This window comes from Berghia stephanieae, chromosome 9 (genome assembly GCF_034508935.2).
Source record: "Berghia stephanieae isolate SIO BIC M18660-M18661 chromosome 9, UCSD_Bste_1.3, whole genome shotgun sequence".
Lineage (NCBI taxonomy): Eukaryota > Metazoa > Mollusca > Gastropoda > Nudibranchia > Aeolidiidae > Berghia > Berghia stephanieae.
In genome coordinates this window covers 15,973,576-15,995,241 of record NC_088368.1, presented here as the reverse complement: position 1 = coordinate 15,995,241, position 21,666 = coordinate 15,973,576, and the positions used below count along the sequence as shown (strand labels likewise).

Genomic DNA, 21,666 nt, shown 5'->3' with positions numbered 1-21,666 from the left:
TTCCATCACATACTGTATGTAGTAATCCTCTACGCCAGATTCACTTTATTAGAACTGATTTATTATTTTGAATTTTGTCAACAACTTCATCGTCGTCATCATCAGAATCTTTCCTACATGTTGAATGTTGCTATTGGGTAGGGAGAGACCTCTTGTAATGCGCTTTGAGTACGTTTAGTAGATGTTGCGCTAAATAAAAACTCGATAAAAGTGCTCAATGCTCATTATTATCATCGTCGTCTTCATTATCATCACAAAGACAGGGCAGCCAGAGTGATGCTCAGCATGGGCCCGCTGGACAAAACAAGGGTTAAAACCATACTTAAGGCATTGCATTGGCCTCTTGCACAAGCTAGAATAGACTAGCAATAAAAAACATGCCATAGTACGGCTGTCGGTGCTGCAAATGATTTATTTTAAAAATGAAATAATTATTTATTTAATAACAATAACAATAAATTAATAAATGATAAATAACATTCCCTTCATTCACCCTGAAGGGGAAATTTGTGCTTAGTGTCTATTCCAAGGGGGGGACGACGACAACAACAAAACAAGTGGATACATGGGAAGGTAAAAAGCACAAGCACTGTAAAGAGGCGGGCAAGCGATCAAGAGTTTCAGTATAAGGGGCATAACTGTATAATATTTTTATCAATGTAAAAAGATACATTGGTCAATTCCCTTTAAAATTATGTGTGCGAAAAAAAGAAAAAAAAAAAACCTACACCCTATGTCATTTGGCTTTATGATGTTTCATCGATATACGCATTTTATTTACAACAATAGGGTGCACGCAGGTAAAGCTAAAATGAGGTGGTGGTGGTGGTTGTTGTTGTGGTGGTGTTGGTGGTATGAATGATGACGGTAATAGCGGTTATGGGAGGAATGACGATGTGGTGGTGATGGTGTTGACGTGGTTTTGTAGTAGTGTTCGGAATGATGATGAGGTGGTAGTTGTAGTTGTGATGGTAGAATGTTGATGTGGTGGTGGTGGTTTTAGAAGTGGTGGTAGGAATGATGATGATAATGATTATGATGTTGTCGTTGTAGTAGTAGTAGTAGTAGTTGTAGTAGTAGTAGTAGTAGTAGTTGTAGTAGTAGTAGTAGTAGTAGTAGTAGTAGTAGTAGTGGTGGTGGTAGTAGTAGTAGTAGTAGTAGTAGTAGAGGTGGAAAGGGTGAATGTATAGTGTTCGTTGTAGTCGTTATGACGGTAGAGGTGATAATCTGGTGGTTGTGTTTGTAGTACATGAAGCAGAACTGATGCTAGAGATTATGATGATGATGTTGCCATATAAGTCATCATCATCATCATTGCCTTTTTCGCCTTGGGCCTGGGTATAGGCCACAGACAAACAGTTTCCATCCTTCTCTATCCTGAGCTAACTTTTTAATCTCATTCCAGGTCTTACCACTTCTCTGTATATCAGTTTCTTTAATTCTTCTCCATGTTCCTCGTGGCCTTCCCCTTGATCTTCTGCCCCGAGGGTTCCAGTCCAATACTTTCGTTGTTACTCTAAGCGTGTGTCCAATCCACCTCCATCGTCTTCTTCCTATTTCCTCTCCCACTGGTTTCTGCTGTGTTCTTTTCCATACTTCTTCAGTTTTTATTCTATCCATCCATTTTATTCTGAGTAGTTGCCATATAAGTGCTTTATATAAACTCTTTGCGATCAGAAGAAAAAGGCTTAAATAATAATATTATGTATCTTAAAAACAAGGTCGATTGTTTTCAAGTGAAACAACCGTTTAATTTAAAAATGGGTGATTGGTAAAATTCGAGTAGTCTCCCCTGATTATTAAAAAAATGGAGTGTGCGACTCTTTGTCAATAATGCATGCATTCTTGCCTTTTGGTAGCCTGCATATTTTTTATTTTGGGAGGGTGAGGGATTGGCGCATGAAGATGGGAAAAGACTGCCACTATGAAAGAAAATAGGTTGTTTCTTTTTTTTCACTGGATAGAGACCATTTCGCATTATCTAAATAAGTCTTTGATAAGTTATCTTATAATGATTGAACGCGTGTGGAATGTGATTCGCTCCCCTGATCAGTGTCTAGAGTAATAGTCACAAGAACTGGAAAAAAACAAAACAACCTTAACCTTTTATTTAGCGTAATATCCACTAAACATGCTCAAAACACTTTTCAAGGGATCCTCTGCCAACAGCTAAACTGAACGTGGGCAAGACTAGACAACAGTTAGGCGATATTACTTTTTTTTCTAACACTGTCAACGGCCATGTATTCATTTTACACCCGAGTACTGTGAGAGAATGTGAGTAAAGACCCTTTTCCAAGGACTCAACTATGCGCCACTCCGAGTGGGACTCGAATCCAAGATCTCCGATCCGAGGGCAAGTGTCACACCACAGGGCTGCATAGCCAGGACGAGTATATCAGTATTAAGGCTCATTGTTTTCCAACAGTTTTGTAGAGTTTTTAATCAAAATTAAAAAGAAGTGAAGTGAGTAGAGAAGTTTTGTTTTTGTTTTTAAGGGTTTTACGGCGCTTGCAACACATTAAGGTCATATCAGCGCCAGTAAAAAGGAAGAGAATGGGATAGTTAAAAGTTCTAGAATTACAATTAAAGCGCAAAAGAAAAGGTAAGACAAAGGGGAACGGGTTCAAATAGGGAACAGATGTAGATTTCAAGAGCACACCGCCAAAGTACTTAGTTTGAGATCACCTAAAAGTCTCATCCAGACACAACCACAGGTCCCAACTAAGAGGAATACACTCAAATGTTTACCAATCATATAATATAATATGTAAACTAAACATAATACAATGCATAACAGAGAGATGATTTACAAGGAAAAAAATATCATCTCCCAAAACTATAACTATACATTCGACTGATTCCCTCCCAGTCAAGGAACTCCGGCAAGGATCAGGACAAAACTAACTAATCTCATTCCAAGACAATGACAGGAAACAATTGGAAAACAGGTATGGGGGGATAGAAGACACAGCATGTACCTCCCTGCCCACTATGGGAGGTCAGGATCCCCACCCAGGAGTAGAGAAGTAAAAGAGGATAAAGAATAAAAACATTTGCAACGATGGGAGTCGAACCCACGACCCCACTGTTTAAAAATTTTTTTTTTTTTTAATTGAGCTTTTATATAGCACAATATCCACTAAACGTGCTCAAAACGCCTTACAAGGGGTCCGTGGCCAACATCACACTTAACATGTAGGACGGGACATGACGCCTGTTAGGAAATATTATAATTTTTTCGGACAGAGACACTGCTGTTAACAGCCAGGTACTCATTTTACACCCGAGTAGGGTGAGAGAATGTGAGTAAAGAGTCTTTTCCAAGGACTCAACTATGCGCCGAGCGAGGTTCGAACCCAGGACCTTCCGATCCGAACGCTAGTGTCATACCACAAGACCACATAGCCTCACTGTTCATTCCTAGAAATCACCCAGCCCTTAAAATGTGATTGTCTTCACTGTGTTGGGACACAATTAGTGAAAACGCATTCCTCTTATAACAAAAAATACAGGACCAAACGAAAAGTTTATTTTAAGTGAGATATTATTTTAAGCGAATCTATTTTACCTGGGCTCCACTGTAAATTAATACAACACCCAACAAAATCTCTGATCCTCTCCTCTGCTGACCCTTTTTGATTTTGTTTTGTTTTTAAGAGTTTTTTTTTACGGCACTTGTGACACATTTAGGTCAGATAGCGCCAGTAACAAGGAAGAAAATCTAGATTTGCAAGAATGTGCACTCAAGAAAAAGTAAAAAATGAAGAATTGTTGAGATAGGGAACAGAAGTATATAATATACTTAGCTAGAGATCACCTAAATGACTCATTCAGACACCAGCACAGGATCCCATGAAGTGGAAAACACTCAAACTCAAATGTTTACAAGATGTGTTCAAAATATAAAATACACTATCAGTACATAACAGAGAGATGATTTGCAAGAAAAAAAGATAATCATATCTCAAAACTAACACAATAAAATTGATTGATTCCCTCTCACTCTCAGCCACGGACTCCGGCAAGAGCCAGGGCAAAACCAAGTAATCCCACTCCAAGACAAAGAAAAGAAACCAACTCAGAAAACAGATATATGGGGATAGAAGACATAGCAAGTGACCTCCTGCCCATCATGGGAGGTCAAAAGACTCCTCCCAATGACTCTTTTTTTTACAAGTTCCACTACATCACTTTCAATGGCATCAATCATTATGTGCGGGATGAATGCCCTCACTAATGGTCTTTTTTTTCTTTCCACTTGGTTCCAGTCAATGCAATTCTTGTCCCACTTTGTGGTTTGTTTGTTTGTCTGTTTGTTTTTAAGGGTTTTACAGCCGCTTGCAACACATTTAGGTCATTTCAGCCAGTAAAAAAGAAGAAAATGGGATGGTCAAAAAATTTATAGATTTACAATTGAAAGCACATGAGAAAAAGTAAGACAAAGAGGAATGGTACAAATAGGGAAAAGATATAGATTCCCAGAGCACACTATCAATATACTTAGTTCAAGATCACCGAAAAGTCTCATCCAAACACAAAGGTCTCCACTAAGAGGGAAACACTCAAATATTTACAAACCAACATATAGTTAAAACAAACAAAAAATGTAACAGTACATCAGAGAGATGATTTACAAGGAAAAAATATCATCTCCCGAAACTATAACTATACGTATGACTGTTTGCCTCCAAGTCAAGGACTTCGACCAGGGCTAGGACAAAACTAATAATCCCATTCCAAGACAAAGACAGAAGAAAGCAACTGGGAAAACATATAGGGGGATAGAAGATGCAGTATTGTTTTTGTTTTTAAGGGTTTTATGGCGCTTGCGACACATTAAGGTCATATCAGCGCCAGTAAAAAGGAAGAAAATGGGATAGTAAAAAGTTCTAGAATTACAATTAAAGCATCCAAGAAAAAGGTAAGACAAAGGGTAATTGGTTCAAATAGGAAACAGATGTACGATTCCAAGAGCACACTATCAAAGTACTTAGTTATCACCTAAAAGGTGTCATCCAGACACAAGCACAGGTCCCCACTAAGAGGAACACACTCAAATGTTTACAAATCATATATAATGCGTAAACAAAAAATAATACAGTGCATAACAGAGAGATGATTTACAAGGAAAAAAATATCCTCTCCCAAAACTAACTATACATTTGACTGTTTCCCTCTCAGCCAGGGTATCCGATCAGAACCAGGACAAAACCAAGAAATCTCATTCCAAGTCAAAGACAGAAAGCATTTTGAAAAAACAGATACAGAGGAATAGAAGACACAGCATGACCTACTGCCCATTATGGGAGGTCAAGGACCCCATCAAGCCACTTTGTGGGATTCATTAACGCCCTGGAGTAGTGGCAGCAGCTGGAGTACAAAGAAGGATCAACATCTCTATCTTCAACACGGAAGCCCCAAAAATAAGGAGAGGGATCTCCAAGGAGACAGAAAACTATATATATATATTTTTTAAAAATGTTTAATGATGCAGTGGATTTTCAAAAACAAACTATCCCAAGCAGAACAGAGAAAGGAAAGCAATAAAAAATATCTTGTAGAACAAAAGATAAGGAATTTTAACAATATGGTTCTATTACATAGTATATCATTATTTAAAACTTTGCAATCATGAAACAAAATAAACACAATTTTCGTTGTACTTTATTTTTGTTTTAAAAGGTTTTATGCTTGTAATATTTTAAGGTCATTTCAGCACCAGTAAAAATGAAGAAAATATGAAAGTAAAAAAAACAATCTAGATTGAATATTAAAAGCATAACGGAACAAAATATGACAAAGGGAAAGTATTCAAATAGGGAATATCGTAGATGTAAATTCCTAGAGTACAATATCAAAGTAATTATTTTGAGATCACCTAAAAGTCTCATTGAGACAAAGGCATAGGATTTCACTAAGAGGAATACACTCATGCTTACACATCATTATAGAGTCAAAACAAAAACATATCACAGTACATAACTCAGAGATGATTTACAATGAAAAAATATTATCTCCCAGAACTATGACTATAGAGCAGTAAAGTTAGGTGCCCCAAACGTAAACAAAGGTCGAGAAGCACATGGCAAACCACATGTTCCTGTCTTGACAGCTCACGTTCCAATGTAAATAATAGAAATAAATAACCTTTAAAATTTGGCTGTTAGGTGGCAAAAGAAACACATATTCATAAATACTCGATCATGCATCAAATAATGTCTAGATATGGATATTTTATGGAACAAAAGGTAAAATTTATCAAAAGTTACAGTCTATCTATTTTTAGACCAGAGCAATTATTGCGCTGGTGTGAACAAAACGAGAATTATTCGGAGCCCGATTTTCATAATAATTTAGCCTTATATTATTATTTCTGCAACTGTTAGATTTTATGTAAACATATTTTCAATACTGAAAGTGTATTGCCTACAACTCAAACTACAAAATTGGGAGACCTATATTGTGCGTAAATTATTCCGGTCCCAAACGGAAATCACTAGCAACTTGTTATTGTTTACGTTTGGGGCACCTAACTTTACTGCCCTATATATTTGACTGTTTCCTTCTGTCACAAGTGAAAAAATACCATGGCATTTACCGGCCTATGGCAACAACCAGATGTCAACTGGGTTGACACGCAATCACTCCCCTAGCAAAGGATTCAAACTTCACACCTACTTGAGAAAAAAACTCATAATCTACCTTCATTGCTCACACTCCGCATCTCCTCATCATCGGGAAACAAAGACACATGGGATTACAACACAGGTCGCGCTAGCATTATAAAACATACACCTCACAACGATACATTCTCTTCCACAAAAATATCTTACTAGAACGGACATGTTTATCTAGTTCAGTGGTGTGATATTCATTAAAAAGGGGTGAGTGGATTACACTGAATTTAATTTTCTTAAATTTCTTTCTGATCTACAGACTGTATCAACTTTTCTGCATACTATTACCTCTCTATACTTATAATGTTGATATGCATGGCATCATTATGACCTGGTTACATGTAATTGATCATACTTTACAATACCATAGTTTAGCTAGTTTTGTTTATCTAATGCAGTCTGGTAATGCTTGAGGCCAGAGTACCTATCATTTGTTTATTTCATGCTATCTGGGCATTAGCATTATAATTATGTTACTTAAACTATTCATGAGTCTACATTTATAATGTTCAAGTGTTAGACTATTTTATTATATATTATTAGGCTGGTTTAGCCCTTTGTACCATTTTGAACATGTTATTAGTTCTGACTTTAGGGCACACAAGTTCAGCAGTCAGGCTAAGGAAGTTAACCCATTGCTGCCCGGGCATAATCTGAAAAAATTCTCACTGATCATGCGAGGGGAGATAACTCTTCCAAATGTCATAGTACACTTCATTAAAAAATTAATTGCAAGAATGTGAGGCATGCTAGAAACAAAATAAAAGCTGTTTTGGAAAGAAGAATGAATGGCCTTTAATTTGATGTATTGTTTTTGACTATTGATTCATATTTTGATTTGAAAAAAAAATGTTTAAGTGAAAAATATGTAATAATATTAAAACACATGAAACCCATTGTCAATGTCATCAAAATGCGCATCCAACTCAACCTCAATGTCTGATTCAGTGTCTGAATGAGTACTATCATCATCACTATCCATTAAAAAACGTTGATCACGCCGAGAATTGAGTAATTCAAACGCCATTCCAGCAAAAAAAAAAAAAAAAGGACGTTACCACAACCGATTTGGTCGACAAACTTCAAAAAATCGCAGCAGACAAACGAATTGAGATAAAAACAATCGGGAAATGGCTAGTTTCGCTTTTACTCTTTCTCTACTTTCGTTTTTCAATTAAAAAGAAGTGGTTCTACACACATTTTTAATATACGGGTTCAATGACACTGGGTACCTGGCGGGCGATATCGGGCGATCCGGACTTATGCAGATGTTTTCTGAGCGGGCGATTACGGGCGATTTGGGCGGCAATGGGTTAAATCAAGAGAAATCTGATGGCCTGTTTATATTTATTATATCAAACCAGACAACAATCCCTTCCGAGTATGGACACAGGAAGAACGTCCAACTTTCTACCACTGCATCAAACGTCACCCCTACAATCAAGACCAGATATTCATTATATCAAACCAAGTAACAATCCCTTCCTAGTATGGACACAGGAAGAACGTCTAACCTTCTACCATTGCATCAAACGTCACCCCTACAATCAAGACCAGATATTCATTACATCAAACCAAGTAACAATCCCTTCCTAGTATGGACACAGGAAGAACGTCTAACCTTCTACCATTGCATCAAACGTCACCCCTACAATCAAGACCAGATATTCATTGTATCAAACCAAGTAACAATCCCTTCCTAGTATGGACACAGGAAGAACGTCCAACCTTCTACCATTGCATCAAACGTCACCCCTACAATCAAGACCAGATATTCATTACATCAAACCAAGTAGCAATCCCTTCCTAGTATGGACACAGGAAGAACGTCCAACTTTCTACCATTGCATCAAACGTCACCCCTACAATCAAGACCAGATATTCATTACATCAAACCAGACTTCAATCCCTTCCTAGTATGGACACAGGAAGAACGTCCAACTTTCTACCATTGCATCAAACGTCACCCCTACAATCAAGACCAGATATTCATTATATCAAACCAAGTAACAATCCCTTCCTAGTATGGACACAGGAAGAACGTCCAACTTTCTACCATTGCATCAAACGTCACCCCTACAATCAAGACCAGATATTCATTATATCAAACCAAGTAGCAATCCCTTCCTAGTATGGACACAGGAAGAACGTCCAACTTTCTACCATTGCATCAAAACGTCACCCCTACAATCAAGACCAGATATTCATTACATCAAACCAGACTTCAATCCCTTCCTAGTATGGACACAGGAAGAACGTCCAACTTTCTACCATTGCATCAAACGTCACCCCTACAATCAAGACCAGATATTCATTATATCAAACCAACTAACAATCCCTTCCTAGTATGGACACAGGAAGAACGTCCAACCTTCTACCATTGCATCAAACGTCACCCCTACAATCAAGACCAGATATTCATTGTATCAAACCAAGTAGCAATCCCTTCCTAGTATGGACACAGGAAGAACGTCCAACTTTCTACCATTGCATCAAACGTCACCCCTACAATCAAGACCAGATATTCATTATATCAAACCAGACTTCAATCTCTTACTTGTATGGACACAGGAAGAGCGTCCAATTTCCTACCATTGCATCAAACGTCACCCCTACAATCAAGACCTGAGAGATGGCCAGATCGGCTAAGGGTCTCAGCTGCCACCAAGTTAAGAGTTACAACAATAAGAAAATATTGTGGTTTCTTGTTAGTGCCCCATGATGAAAAACAAACATTAAAAAGACATGTAAATACGTACCGAACTATTTAAAACAATAATTCCGGCTTACTTTTATTGTCAATTATAAGTGGGACTGAAACTTGTTTCATTGTATTGTGAAGGTTGTATTCTAAGACAGCTATACGAGCCACTCATCACTGCTGTTTAATATTTTCATGTAACGGGGAAATCATAGGATTTGCAGACCTCTATAATTCAATTTAAATGAAAAGGGCGATTCTGTGAGTGCAGGAGCTGACAACCCATGTAAAACGCTCGAGAGGTGGGAATTATTACATAAAATTTTCGTGAATAAAAATTGAATCTCCACTTAATACCACATTACACCCTCCCAGCCAAAACTAGGTAATCTCATTCCAAGACAAAGACTAAAGGCAAGCTAGAAAATGGAATAAGGGAGACACAAGTGACCTCCCTGCCCAATAAAGAAGGTAAAAAGAAAACAGACATTTTATAATAGTATTATTTATGAATCAAAACTTGACTTGATATATTCATGGTTGTAATTTCCATATGTAGAACTACAGTTTAGCCATAGCTTTAACAACAAGCACAATCCACAATCTTGGTGTTTTTATTTTTCTTATACATATTAGAAAAGAACATGTAGACAATCTCATTTATAATGACATAGGTGACTCGTTCAGACAGCAGTATCTTGTAAGAAACAGTGATTCAATTAAACCAACAGATGGAATTCAATGTACGAAAATTTTCACTCGCAACCAAATTATCGAGAAGTCACACTAGAGATAATAATCAATGGCCATCTCTAATATAAATTAATCATCATTCACCAAACAAAATGAGTCTCCTATTTCTATCATCTATTCGAGGGTTGATCAAATATAAATTGCCCTGATATTATGAAGGAATGTTCAGATTTTCATAAAATTTTTCTACATGGTAACTAGCTAAAATGGTATACTTTTCTCATCTCTAACAGACTTTGAAAAGTCCAAGTAGACGGTATTGGGTTTGGCCTTAAACCACTTCTGAAACTCTTTTAAAAATTTCATTTTCAAAATGGTTGGTTTCATTTGATGTCTTTCTTCAATGTAATAAACATAAAAGAATAAAGAATAGGCCAAATCGAATGAGAAGGAAGGATGAGGTCCTGTAGCTGGAAAGAAGCAGACAAAGGACAGAATGACCACCATATTGATGCCATACTCTACAGGATCTGACAGGCATAAACCGTTAGTTATCAGGAAATACAAGAGACCTAGGTGTTTTGGGAAAGTCAACTCTGGCTTCAACCCCAACAAAATCTGTCATTGGTATAACAACAAGAAAGCCTGGAAGACCGTGTGTAATTATGGACTGGCTTGCTTTCTTGGACCGTGAGATGCGTGCAAATGGACGAAAAATTCTGCTGTTAATGGATAACGCACCCAGTCATAGCATCCCAACATTGACAAACGTGAAAATTCACTTCTGACACCAGAAACAACTTTGTGTCTTCAGACCCCTGATGAGTTATCAGAAACTTCAACATCAGATGCGATTCTACCTATTTTTCATTTGGATTTAAAAGAGGAAGGATTGCATTCATGTCTCAAGATAGTATTTAACAAAAAAAAAATTGTTACACGACAATATGGATAAATTAAATTATCAATACACATCTTCCATCCACTATACCAAGAACTGGTGAACATTGACATAGATGTAAAAGTCGAAGCTGGAAGCTGCTATGGCCGACGATCAAATATCATTGGCAGTGTGGCATCCATATCATAACCAAATGAGGACAATGAGGAAAACGACAAGAACTACCTATCACCATAAGCAAGAGAGAGAGGGTTGTGACCTCGTGAAAGAGTACGAGTTCCAGCATCCCTCTGAATTTTCAATATAAAAAATTGACTCAATTATCAACCTCTGTGAAAAACAGAGACCCAGACATGGAAGAGGTTGTGCTGATTATGAGCATTATAAAAAGAACTTGTTTATGATAAAAAGAATGAGTGCTATTCAGCCTACTGTTGTTTATAATAGATTAGTTAAACAAAGATTTATATTATTATTATTCCATCATCTTTTACAGATCGTTTCAACTCCTACCCATAACAAAGCCCATATCTTAGATTGCGTTGCAACAAACACTACAACTTGCCCAATCTACAATTTAACTGTACATGATAAAATCATATCCGACCACTTCATCATTATGTTCAACATAAACCAATCGAAACAACCCAAAATAAAGTCGCTTGTTACATCCTGTAACATAGGATCAATTAAAACTGAAGAATTCTCCAGCACTGTAGAAACAGTATCACAACTTACAGCTGTTCCCTATAATGCCACACTGCGCAAAATTCTCGACCATCATGCACCATTGCACACAAGAAAAGGTGACCAGACGACAAACTGCTCCATAGATGACGAACAAAATCATGGTTGCAAAAAGACGCCATAGAGCTGCTGAATGGGAAAGCTCCTGAACGGTAATGGCGAAAGTCCCAGACAAACGAAGATCGTCAACTTTGTAAAGATCAAGTTACCATATAAAACTGTTTTTTTAAAGGGAGTCAATGTTTACACTACTTGCCCTAAGCGAGTTGTTTTTATCATCAATTTTCAGACTTTTAACCATTGTTCTTATTACTTCTCCCTACTGTGATAGAAAAAACAATTGTAGTTATTATGAAGACAGATTTTCTTCACAGAGAAAAGATTCTACAGCTAGCAGATGTATCTCTTATGAAACCATCTGACATGATTGATGCATCCAAGAAGCAAGACATTTAAAAACGTATCCCACTGTCAGCTATGCTAATGTTTTTAATTATCTAGTTTTAACGACAAGCTTCTACACATTGGAACAATTTAAGGCAATGAAAACTTAAAGGCCTAAAACCAAGCGTACAATGGCTGGGTGGAAGAAGTTTTAAAATATTCGTCAAACATTATTTTGTTGGGGAAGGTAAAACATTCACTGAGACTCAGGATTGCCTCCGAAAGACCTTGGGTGATTGTCACAAACAACGGAAAACTGTCAACTGCACATTGTCGCTGTATGTTTGATATGTCAGAGTGTTGTGTCCATGTTGCATCAGCTTTGTATTATGTAGAAATGATTAATTGTCTTGTCTGTCATAAAATGTTTATCGACATACCAGTTTACTGGAAATGTGTGAAGGAAGCAGAAAAAATAGAACCTAAGAAATTACAAGATATTGATTTTACCAATTCTGTAAAACAAAGAAATATTTCGTTCAATAGAGACAAGGAAACAGGCACTGTTGTTCGAAAAGTGACAAATTTAACAATTTAGAGGATCTGAAATTTTTTTTTTTTTAAATGGAGTCAATGTTTAAACTACTTGTCCTACAGGAGTTCTTTTTATAATCAATTTTCGGAATTTTAACCATTCTTATGACTTCTCCCTCCTGTGATAGAAATAACAATTGTAGTTATTATGGAGACAGATTTTCTTCTAAGAGGAAAGATTCTACAGCTAGCAGATGTATCTCTTGTGAAACCATCTGACATGATTGATGCATCCAAAAAGAAAGACGTTTGAAAACATATCCCACTGCCAGCTATGCTGATGTTTTTAATTATCTAGTTTTAACGACAAGCTCCTACACATTGGAACAATTTAAGGCAATTAAAAACTAAATGTCTAAAACCAAGCGTACAATGGCTGGGTGGAAGAAGTTTTAAAATATTCGTCAAACATTATTTTGTTGGGGAAGGTGAAACATCCTTGGGTTGTTGTCACAAACAAGGGAACACTGTCAACTGCACATTGTCTATGTATGTTTGGTATGTCAGAGTGTTGTGTCCATGTTGCATCAGCTTTGTATTATGTAGAAATGATTAATTGTCTTGTCTGTCATAAAATGTTTATCGACATACCAGTTTACTGGAAATTTACGAAGGAAGCAGAAAAAATAGAACCTAAGAAATTACAAAATATTGCTTTTACCAATTCTGTAAAACAAAGAAATATTTCGTTCAACGGAGACAAGGAAACAGGCACTGTCGTACCAAAAGTGCCAAAAGTTAGCAATTTAGAGGATCTGAAATTATTTTTTTTTAACGGAGTCAATGTGTAGAGTAAGTGTCCTATGATAGTTGATAAATTGATGATAAATTTTCAGAAACCATTGTTCTTATTACTTCGCCCTACTGTGACAGAAATAACAATTGTAACAATTATGGAGAGAGATTTTCTTCAAAGAGGAAAGACTCTTCAGCTAGCAGATGTATCTCTCATGAAACCATCTGACAAGATTGATGCATCCAAGAAGCAACGGAGACAAGGAAATGGCACTGTCGTTCGAATAAAAGCCAAATTTAGGGGATCTTAAAAAAATGTTTTTTTAAATGGAGTCAAAGTTTACACTACTTGTCCTACATGAGTTCTTTTTATCATCAATTTTCGAACTTTTAACCATTGTTCTTAATAAAGTATATTATTCATTTGATTTTGCACAGCAAAAACTTTATCCCTCAGATCCCCTTCAATCTGGACCAATGTTGAATATTTTGTGTGAATTGTGAAAGTCTAACCCATCAGGTCAATTTTTTAATCAACGCCTCAAGACAGGAAAGGGAGACAATTGTGTTATTTCTCTTTCACATTTTTTTTTTTTACAAACTATGGACTGGGAGAACAAGAACTTTATTTACATGCAGAAAACTGCATAAGACAAAATAAAAATTCTACCATGATTTGGTATTTAATGTGTGGCACCAAGACAGGCAAAGAACTCGAGGTGCAATTTCCGAGAGAAACGCATGTTGCTGGTGAAAAGTTGTTTTGCACCTCATGCAACATTGTTCTCAATCGCTCAAGAAAATCAAGTGTTTCATCTCACTTGGATTAATTGAAACACAAATCCAAGAGGGAGCAAGAAGAAAATTCAATCCAACCTGCAAAGAAACAGCGAGTACTGACAAAGAGTCACCATCCCCCATAGTGGGCAAGGAGGCACTTCCTGTCTTCTCTACCCTCTACAGACAATGCTGTTAACAGCTGGATATTCATTTTACACCTGAGTACAGTGAGAGAATGTGAGTAAAGAGCCTTCGCCAAGGACTCAACTATGCGTTGAGTGAGGCTTGAACCCAGGACCTTCCAATCCGAAAGCGAGTGTCATACCACTAGACCACACAAGATGATGATGATCAAGTTGCACCACCTCCTGCAAAATAACCCAAGTCTTCTCTGGTCAGATTTTGACGGAGAAGCCAGTCTTTTGGAGAGAAGTGCAACAAAAACAATGTCAGCAGCAGAAATGGAAATCTGGCATTATTTAAAAAGTCGGTGAATCTGTGGTGACAAGAACCCTTTGGCATGAAGGAAAGACCATTCAAAAGCCCTACCACGATTGCAATTAATCGCCAAGAAAGTACTTGTCATCCCAGCATGACCTGAGGTTCAATTCTCAGTTGTGATTTTGGTGTGTTTCATACACACTTTTTTCAGATTGAGCCATCTTCACATTTAATAAAAGGAGGCATGTAATTTGTCAACATACTACATGTAAACCAAACTTGATTGATAAAAGAAATTGAGTTGAGTTTAATCCTACCAGTTAAAATTTTGAATTCTTTAATCCTTCTCATTGCTCTCTCTACATGTTCTCGGTGTTTTGTTATTTTTGTTGTCAACAATGCATCAGCTTGAGACATTTGCCTTTCTGATTGGGAAAAAGAAGGAACATTCAGTTTTAAGCCCACGTTCTCAACTTCTGCCTTAATGTTAAATCCCTCATCCGCTATAATCCCATCCCCTTGATTTAAAACGCCTTCTTTTATCAATTTCTCAAGTTGTCCCTGAATTCCTGAGTTAACAAAAATGTCTTTATCAGATGTACTTCCTGGAAAAAGCTTGGAACTGAAAAGAATATAACCCCTGGGACCTACAGCGACTAGTCCCTTTAAAGTATCACTAGTATAAGAGCTGGGTTTTTCAATTATCAATTCAGCACAATTTAAAACAGCAAAAGTGTTTGGGAATCCCGACTTAAAATCTTCTGGCATTTGTTCTATTAGGACAGCTCTGTAAGGCCAAATTTCTACCTGTCCAAATCTTAAATACATATAATTAATCCATGCTATAAACAGACTGGAAGAAAATTGGATGGACAATCCAAAACGAACTGAGAGATCACTAAAATCAAAGTCATGTCTAAGTTTACATAGAACAAAAAATAGTTGATCCTTTAGTGTCAGAATAGAACTTTCTTTACTTTGGTATGGATAGTTAAAGGGACATTGCTGATCAGATGGTACCAGAAATGTAAAAATGGTATTGAATGATTCGGGCATAAATCCAGTATAACATTTAAATGTTACTGTGTCTGCCATCACATCATCAACATTGAAAACATCACATTTGATATATTTTATGTCTTTAATTTCAAGCCTTTCTTTCAATTCTTGATGTTGTCTCCTCGTCTCCTCAAGCTCCGTTTCCTCTGTTACTTCACAACTAAGCATCAACGTGTCTGTTGGGCTAATCCCTGAAAGAGAAAAAAAACAACAAATAATAGATAAACAATTTTGACATTTCAGTCATACAATAATGTTTTTTCTCCCCGGTTATTTCAGGCAATATTTTACATTTGTATACAACAACCCGAGATGAGCTACCCACGACCCCGTATAGTCATGATCTCCCCAGCCAGGCGGAGTTTTCGTAACAGAAAAGTGGCCATTTGAGCCCCATCGCCGCTGGAACTTTTTTATTTTCTGTTGTCTTCTGGCACTTTCCTATTCACTTTATTTCTTGTTAGGTATATATGTAGCTTGAGCGTTCATCACATGAAATTCTATATGACTCTATAAAATAAGCTGAAATTTTAAAAAATAAATACCAAAATCCCAGGATACAACGGATCTGCGGAAGATTATCATCATTGTGTATTACAGGCAAAACTGACTCATATGCCACATGAGATCAGACAGTGAGGAGGCACTTTGTAATAAAAATTTCGGCTTAGAACAAAGTGCAAATAAGTTATTCACCCAGGAAAATAGTCATGAATACGATGCAGCTCTCTGTTCTAGTGCTATGACACTCGCTTTTGGATAGGTAGGTCATGGGTTCGAGCCTCGTTCGGGACATAGCTGAGTCCTTGGAAAAGGCTCTTTACTCACATTCTGTCACTGTACTCAGGTATAAAATAAGTGCCTGGCCGTTAACAGCGTTCTTTCGGCCGGAAAAATTGTAATATCATCTGACAGGTGTATTGTTTCTTTCTACAGGTTACGTTTTGCTGTTGATCAGGGACCCTTTGTAAAGCGCTTTGAGCACGTCAAATGGATATTGCGCTATATAAAAGCTGAGATTTTTGTTTTGTTTTTACAATCGTCCCAATTAGTCAGGTTTCCCAATTTGCTGAGTAGATGGAGATTTCTGTCCCTTGGGGTATCCAAACCCTTCAATCATGACAAGGCAACCTCTCTAGATGTATAGCTATGAAATGAACTTATTAACTCTATTGATTTATTATGAATGGAAGATTGAACAAACTTCTTCGAAAAAATAAAGTTCAACAAAGCGGGTCTACAACCAAAAGACTGATTCATTCTTAGATTACTCTTTTTTTTTTAATCCCAACTTTTTTGTTTTTGTAAAGGGGGGAGGGGGGGATAAATTTTTTTTTAGCTTTCTTTTTTTATTCCTTTCTTGTGCAAAAGCAAATTGCTCTTTTTCAGGGGTGGGAGCTTCATAAACTAATTCTTCTACATCATGTATCACATTTAATTGGCTGTTAATTTAATTGTATCTATTGTGTACGACAAGAGCAAATGTAAATTACACATCAATCATGCTAATTGATCATGAAAACCACAGTGATGCCATACTTCCTGAAACCGCAGTTTCAATCATCAGAATACAACTATATCAACAATGTCACTGTCGAGAAAATCATGTGTTGAGCTTTGGTAGAAGCCTAAAAATAGCACAGACATCCTTTGACTCGCAGGCTCAAATCGTGAGGGAAACTACTCAATGTTAAGGTTGCACATTAATGATGCTTCATACAGCAAAAGGATGGACAGCATGTGGTGACATGATAACTAGCACAGTTGGAGTGGAGCATTCGGATAATTTTTTATTGGTGAGTGGAAGGATTTACAGGTCTGATATGCAGTGATTTAATTTTTAAGAATTTTCCCATTAATTGATTAATTAACAATGACAGAACTCACTTTTCTCTTCAATCTGGGCTGAGGTGCTACTTTCGTCAACAACGGGATGTTGATGGACCTTACTCAAACCAATATATCCAAGCATGGGTTTGCTATTGAAACAAGGACAAAGAATTAGAATTAATCCTCAATATCACAAGCGCTTAGTAAAAATTAAGACAGCAGGAAATTGTGCTCTCTGACAAAGTTCATTAGTTATGGACTTGCTTTCGTCTATATTGCATACTTGCCAACCAACTTCAACCATTTTAAAAGATCTATCATATTTTTCCCAAGCATTTCAGTTTGTTTTCTCATATTCCCACACAAAAAGAAACATTTTCAATATGTGCAACTATTCAAACTTTCAAACATAACATTCGTTGCATATATAGACTTTTTTCAAGCCAGCAGATCAAAGGATAACCCTATACATATCGGCCAATTTTCAGAGCTAAAACGGGACATTCTAAAACAAAAAGAAACATCAGTATGTTCAGACTATTAAATAATATAATCTAGATTTAGAGCTTTTTCTGATCCTTGTTTTAATTTGCTGGTCAAAAAACATAACCCTGGAAAATGCAAGGGTCAGTTAAACACATAAACAGCCCAATTTTTTTTCTTTAATTTTTTCTCCAGATCGCCGAATCAGGACAGTTGACCACTATGCCTATAATTCCTGTGACATTCTTTTGTCTGGATACTCAGGTTCACATCTAGGCCGCGACGATATTCAATAACCTTCAATACTTCCACTATCATGATTCCCCCCCCCCCCCTCATTCTTACCACAAACTCCGACTTTCTGCATTCAGCATTTTTGAGTCAACATTCCCATATTATAATTTGGACCTCTAAAAGTGAATCAAAATATGAGAAATCCTATTGGTCGACAAGTCTGTTAATGTATTGCATACAATTAGTCAAAAATTCAAGTGTATTGAAAAAGAAGTGATTAAGATCTAATTGACAAAATAATTATACAGCACTGAGCATTACTGGATATCACCAAAATAAAGCATTCTAATACTTCATATTTCCAATAGAATAAAATCACACCTGCAATAAACGGGTGACTTCTTGCCAAAATAAATGCGTGACTTCTTGCCAATCACAATTCGTCTCATAGAACCCGATTGAGTGTCCACGTCACAACTACATGGAAAAAAAAAATATATTTTAAGGGTGTCAGTAAATTTATTTGGACAATTAACAACAATTCTCTGCAACTTTCTTACACCTTTAGATGAAACGATATTTCCTTTGTAAGTACCATCAAAGTCCTGAAATTTGTTTTTCGTCTAGAACCTTTCGTCATTTGAAAAAAAAATATCGATATAATGCATTTTATTGGACATTTCTTCTTAAAATGAAATCCTGGATCTGTCAGTCTTAGTAATGTTATATAAAAGAAAAGAATAATGATGATTCTTGCCTGACAACCACTAAACAAGAAGCTTCCTTGCCTTGCATCTTAATATCCTCTGATAATCAACCCTTATCATCTCATCTAAAAAAAAAAGGGATCTCCCTCTATTTTGCCATCATTTAATTTATTGATCCAATGTAATGACCTTTATACAGCAACATCATTTTTGCCATTCCATCCATGTTATTCACGTAAAGCAGCTATCATATTTATCTAATGAGCATAGCTTGCTGCCAACTTTTCAAGGGACTAAAATGGAACACCCTATAACGCACAATACCGGTATGACCCAAAACAGCAGTATGTTTGGACATGTGATATCATCTAGATTTAAAGCATTTTTTCTGTTTCTTATGTTAATTTACTAGCCATAAAGGCATAATCATGGGACAAGCAAGGGTCATTTCCATACATATAAACAGTCCAATCTTTTTTATATATAAATTTTCATCACAATGCAAAATTGGGATAGTCCCAATTTTACCAGGACAGTTGGCAGCTATGATTGAGCATTGCCCCAGTTTGACAAAAATATGAACTAACTGATGATTTAACCAGGGTTGCCAACTCAATTTACTGAAATTTTACCCAAACACACACACAGACTGACCCTTTTCTAAGCCCTGAACTACAGTTAAAAAGACATTATGTACTTAATTTTTTTTTCCGTTTAGCAAGTGATTGGAAAATATACTGAGGGTTTATAACATTCTGAATTCCGTAAATATATGGAAAATTGGCAACTTTGTAACATGTTGAAATAGAACTAAAATGAGCTTCATGCCATATTTCTACTATTTAGAGGTATATTATGCCATGTTAGAACAGCACCTTATAAGCCCGACTCAGGTAACATAAGATCACACAGCTTGGCATGTGATAGGTCATGATTAAAGAATATATTTGCTGTGTCAAGCTGCAATATAAATGTAAATTATATATATATATAATATATATATATATATATATATATATATATATATATATATATATATATATATATAATATATATATATATGTATAATATATATATATATATATATATAATATATATAATATATATAATATATAAACATTTGAAAAAATTATCAATTATTGCCATTTTGACAACAAAGTCACTCTTAAATGAGTAGGGCATGAAAACACTTATCATCTTCTAACCTTGGACTATTTGTTCCCTCTTTTGGTGGTGGTCTCACTCGCATTGGACTTCTTGAAGGCCCAAGAGATGGTGCAGGGTCTGGATATTCTTCAGTTGGGCCCTTGCCATCTTTGAAATGCTATTTGATGAGGAAAAAATAAAAATAAAATAATAATAATAATATAAATGATGATGATGATGATGATGATGATGGTGACGATGATGATGACGATGATGTGATCCCTCATTTTTTTCTTCGTTTTTTTTTTCTTCCCACGTGATTTTATTGTTTTCCCTTTTGTTCTGTTCTTATACCGAGCAGGAATTTTAAAATTAATTGAATTTTTTATTTCTCTTGTAATCGTTCAATTTTAATTCATATATTTTGCTCTGTAATTATTTGTTCTGTTTCGTATTTTTAAAAAAATACTTATTCTTACTATCTATTATTATTATTATTAATATCATCATCATCATCACCAGTGTTATTATGTTTATTACAATATTTGCAATTCAATAGAAAGCGACCGAGAGAGAGAGAGAGAGAGAGAGAGAGAGAGAGAGAGAGAGAGAGAGAGAGAGAGAGAGAGAGAGAGAGAGAGAGAGAGAGAGAGAGAGAGAGATTTTAAATCTAAAAGCAGAAAAAAAAAAAACAGGGGGGAGCATTTATCATTTGCAACGCTCCGTAGAAAGAAGACCAAAAATTAAAAAAATAATAAATAAAAAGTAGCAGAGCCAGGATTCGACCACACGGCGTCGATTTCGACAAGCCTTCCATTCGGCCACGACATTCACATGAATGTTGTCATATATGGACATTTTAAAACTTTTACCAATCAAAATCAATCAAGGTTTTACGCCTTGGGCCTGAAAGATCCAGTCAAAGCGATGAATGTGCGGAAGGCCTCTCTTGTTGGATTTATATATATCGACAAAATATTTAAGTTAAAGTGAATAAAGTCTTTTTAAAGTAGGGATGGACGCGTGTAGAAGACCTAAAATATTTTTACATCTATCCTAATACCTTTGAACAAACATATCTATTCCTGTTTATCTTGCTCACATTGAGTCTTTCAGGGGGTCGACCGCATAGAGAAATCCATCTCACACACTTTTCATATTGCTTTTTCGGATTTGGGAAGGGAATAAAAAATACCCCTCCGACCAAACGTTCAGGGTACCGGGAGTCGTTGTTGCAAGTTCCATATGAGCATAATTTCGGCATTTTCCTAATTTGTAAGTCGAGTTTAGGTCAGGGTTGCCAGATTATTTTTCAACAAAATGCCAGGGGAAGACTCAAAAAATGCCAAAACACTCCAAAAAAATGCCAAAGTCTGTTGACTCCCACCCCCACTAAGAAAACTACTCACTTTTGATAGACAATTTACTATCATATCCTGGTGGCTTGCGTGTTTTCTTTTCTTTTCTTTTTTTTTTTTTTTTGAATTATACTAAATTTCCTGTTGGGGTAATTTTTTACCTACTGACTACTAAGTGGAGTGCTAAACCACT

The 21,666-nt window shown here is 36.2% G+C and overlaps 1 protein-coding gene across 2 annotated transcripts; it reads right to left on the bottom strand.

Moving 5' to 3' along the window:
• Positions 1 to 6,921: 6,921 nt before the first annotated feature.
• Positions 6,922 to 21,399, bottom strand: LOC144979768 (uncharacterized). Of its 2 annotated transcripts, none has more exons than XM_078926837.1 (5): positions 21,179 to 21,399; positions 20,175 to 20,293; positions 18,644 to 18,739; positions 17,603 to 17,694; positions 6,922 to 15,906 (listed from the first exon to the last, which is right to left on the bottom strand). In XM_078926837.1, exons 1-5 carry the CDS (start codon positions 21,377 to 21,379, stop codon positions 14,864 to 14,866), a joined length of 1,551 nt encoding a protein of 516 aa, XP_078782963.1. In that variant the 5' UTR covers positions 21,380 to 21,399; the 3' UTR covers positions 6,922 to 14,863. The 2 variants fall into 2 exon arrangements, with proteins under 2 accessions (XP_078782963.1, XP_078782964.1); XM_078926838.1 differs by having other exon boundaries at positions 21,218 to 21,399.
• Positions 21,400 to 21,666: the final 267 nt, after the last annotated feature.

Bases quoted from the DNA above. Each gene is read 5' to 3' on its own strand.
- LOC144979768 (XM_078926837.1), bottom strand. From the start codon at position 21,379: ATGCCGAAATTATGCTCATATGGAACTTGCAACAACGACTCCCGGTAC. The intron at 20,294-21,178 runs GTATTAGGATAG...CTCATCAAATAG, and splicing joins ATAGATATGTTTGTTCAAAG to CATTTCAAAGATGGCAAGGG. The intron at 17,695-18,643 runs GTGTGATTTTAT...TTGTTTCAATAG, and splicing joins AAGTCACCCGTTTATTGCAG to CAAACCCATGCTTGGATATA.